The sequence below is a fragment of the Rhinoraja longicauda genome, chromosome 28 (genome assembly GCF_053455715.1).
Source record: "Rhinoraja longicauda isolate Sanriku21f chromosome 28, sRhiLon1.1, whole genome shotgun sequence".
Classification (NCBI taxonomy): domain Eukaryota; kingdom Metazoa; phylum Chordata; class Chondrichthyes; order Rajiformes; family Arhynchobatidae; genus Rhinoraja; species Rhinoraja longicauda.
Window position 1 is genome coordinate 923,856 of NC_135980.1, and position 2,075 is coordinate 925,930.

A 2,075-nucleotide genomic window follows, 5' to 3' on the forward strand; every position below is an offset into this window, starting at 1 on the left:
GTAGGCCATACTGGGGGGTAAAAGTGGAGACGGGAGAAGGGGTCATCAGTGGTGGGTCGGGACTCCTTGCCATGGTAAAAGGCTCGGAGGCGGAGGCGGCGGAAGAAGAGCTCCACGTCATGGCGGACGCGGAACTCGTTGATGTGGGGGCGGAGGGGAACAAAGGTAAGGCCTCTGCTGAGGACCGACCGTTCGGTGTCTGAAAGGGGGAGGTCAGGGGGGATGGTGAACACCCGGCAATGGTGGGGGTTGGGGTCGGATGGAGGCAGGGGGGCAGGTGGAGGGGATGTATGGTGGGGGGGGGTGGTGGGTTAGCTGGGCAGAGGGGGGCATGAGGACCGATGTGGGGAGTACTGGGGGTCAACTGGCTGGAGGGGGAAGGGGGAGACCCAGTGGAACCCCTGCTGCAGTTACCTGTAGTAGAGGGTGGGCAGTAGGACCCAGCAGTGCTGAGGGGCTCTGCCTGGTGGGGGCTGTGGGCCCAGCGCGGTGTGTGTGGGCCAGGTGGAGCTGCAGCCTGTTGTTGGTCCCGGGGGCCGGGTACAGCGACGGCTGTGAGTCTGGTCTACCCCAACAGCTGCTGACGATGTTCTACCGCTGCACTATAGAGAGCATCCTAACACATGGCATCCCTGTGTGGTACCTCAGCTGCACGGAGGCAGAAAGGAAAGCTCTTCAGCGGGTAGTCCATAGAGCTCAGAGGACCATCGGAACACAGCTACCAGCCTTGGAGGGCATCTACAACACACAATGCCTCAGAAAAGCCACCAGCATCCACAAAGACTCTTCACACCCCTGCAATAGTCTGTTCGAACTCCTTCCATCGGGCAGACGATACAAGGCCTTCTACGCCCGCACCTCCAGACTCAGGAACAGCTTCATCCCCAGGGACATAGCTGCTATGAACCGGTCCTGCTGAGCCGGATGGTCACATCGCACAGTGATCCGGCACATATCTACTTGCACTTTATTCTGTCTTAAAACTGTTACAATCTGTTTCGTTGGGTTGTTGTTGTTTAAATTAATACTGACTAGCGAATTAAATTATTGCATCGTATGGGAGGCGCATTCCCAATCTCGTTGTACCCCTGTACAATGACAATAAAGATGTATTGTATTGTATTGTATAAACTCAACTATAACTTAAGTTAAACTGAACTAAATGAAAATAAACTAAACTGAACAATGTTCCCTCCCCGCCTGTCACTAAATCCTGTATTTGGTCGCTGATAATATTCTCTCCGCCGGCCTCAGACCTTCTGAAACTGCTGGCCGGTGCTGACAGACCTGCAGCCAATCTCAGCGCTGGGACACTGTGATAGACCGCTTACACTCCAGCCAATCACAAGCTGTGGGCCGGCCCTTCAGCAACGCTTTAAAAGCCGCTCCCAGAGCCGGCTCCGTCATTCCAGTCCCTGTACTTCACACTGAGTTCCGCTGTTGAAGGGGAATGGCCCGGACCAAGCAGACAGCGCGCAAATCGACCGGAGGGAAAGCTCCTCGCAAACAGCTGGCGACCAAAGCAGCGCGGAAGAGCGCTCCGGCCACGGGTGGAGTGAAGAAGCCTCATCGCTACCGGCCCGGCACCGTGGCTCTGAGAGAGATCCGGCGCTACCAGAAATCCACCGAGCTACTCATCCGCAAACTGCCCTTCCAGCGCCTGGTGCGGGAGATCGCTCAGGACTTCAAGACAGACCTGCGCTTCCAGACCTCGTCCGTCATGGCCCTGCAGGAGGCCAGCGAGGCTTACCTGGTGGGGCTCTTTGAGGACACCAATCTCTGCGCCATCCACGCCAAGCGAGTCACCATCATGGCCAAAGACATCCATCTGGCCCGCCGCATCCGCGGGGAGCGCGCCTGAACACGGCCTGCGCACCACCAAACGGCTCTTTTAGGAGCCACCGACCCCGGCAGCAGAAAGAGCTGCGCCCTTGTTCTGTCTCATATTACTGTCCCCGCAGAGGTTTAGGTGAAATGGTGGCGCAGTCACTTGCTGTGCGGAGTCTAACCCCGTTGTCTCCAGTGTCTCGCCTGAAATTTGTGATGTTATTTACAAGCCGATGCGTGCCTTGGGA

General features: G+C 57.0%; 1 protein-coding gene across 1 annotated transcript; it reads left to right on the forward strand.

The window, feature by feature from the left end:
• The first annotated feature begins 1,450 nt into the window (after positions 1-1,450).
• Positions 1,451-1,861, forward strand: LOC144607241 (histone H3-like). Its single transcript, XM_078423933.1, has one exon. It carries the CDS (start codon positions 1,451-1,453, stop codon positions 1,859-1,861), a length of 411 nt encoding a protein of 136 aa, XP_078280059.1.
• Positions 1,862-2,075: the final 214 nt, after the last annotated feature.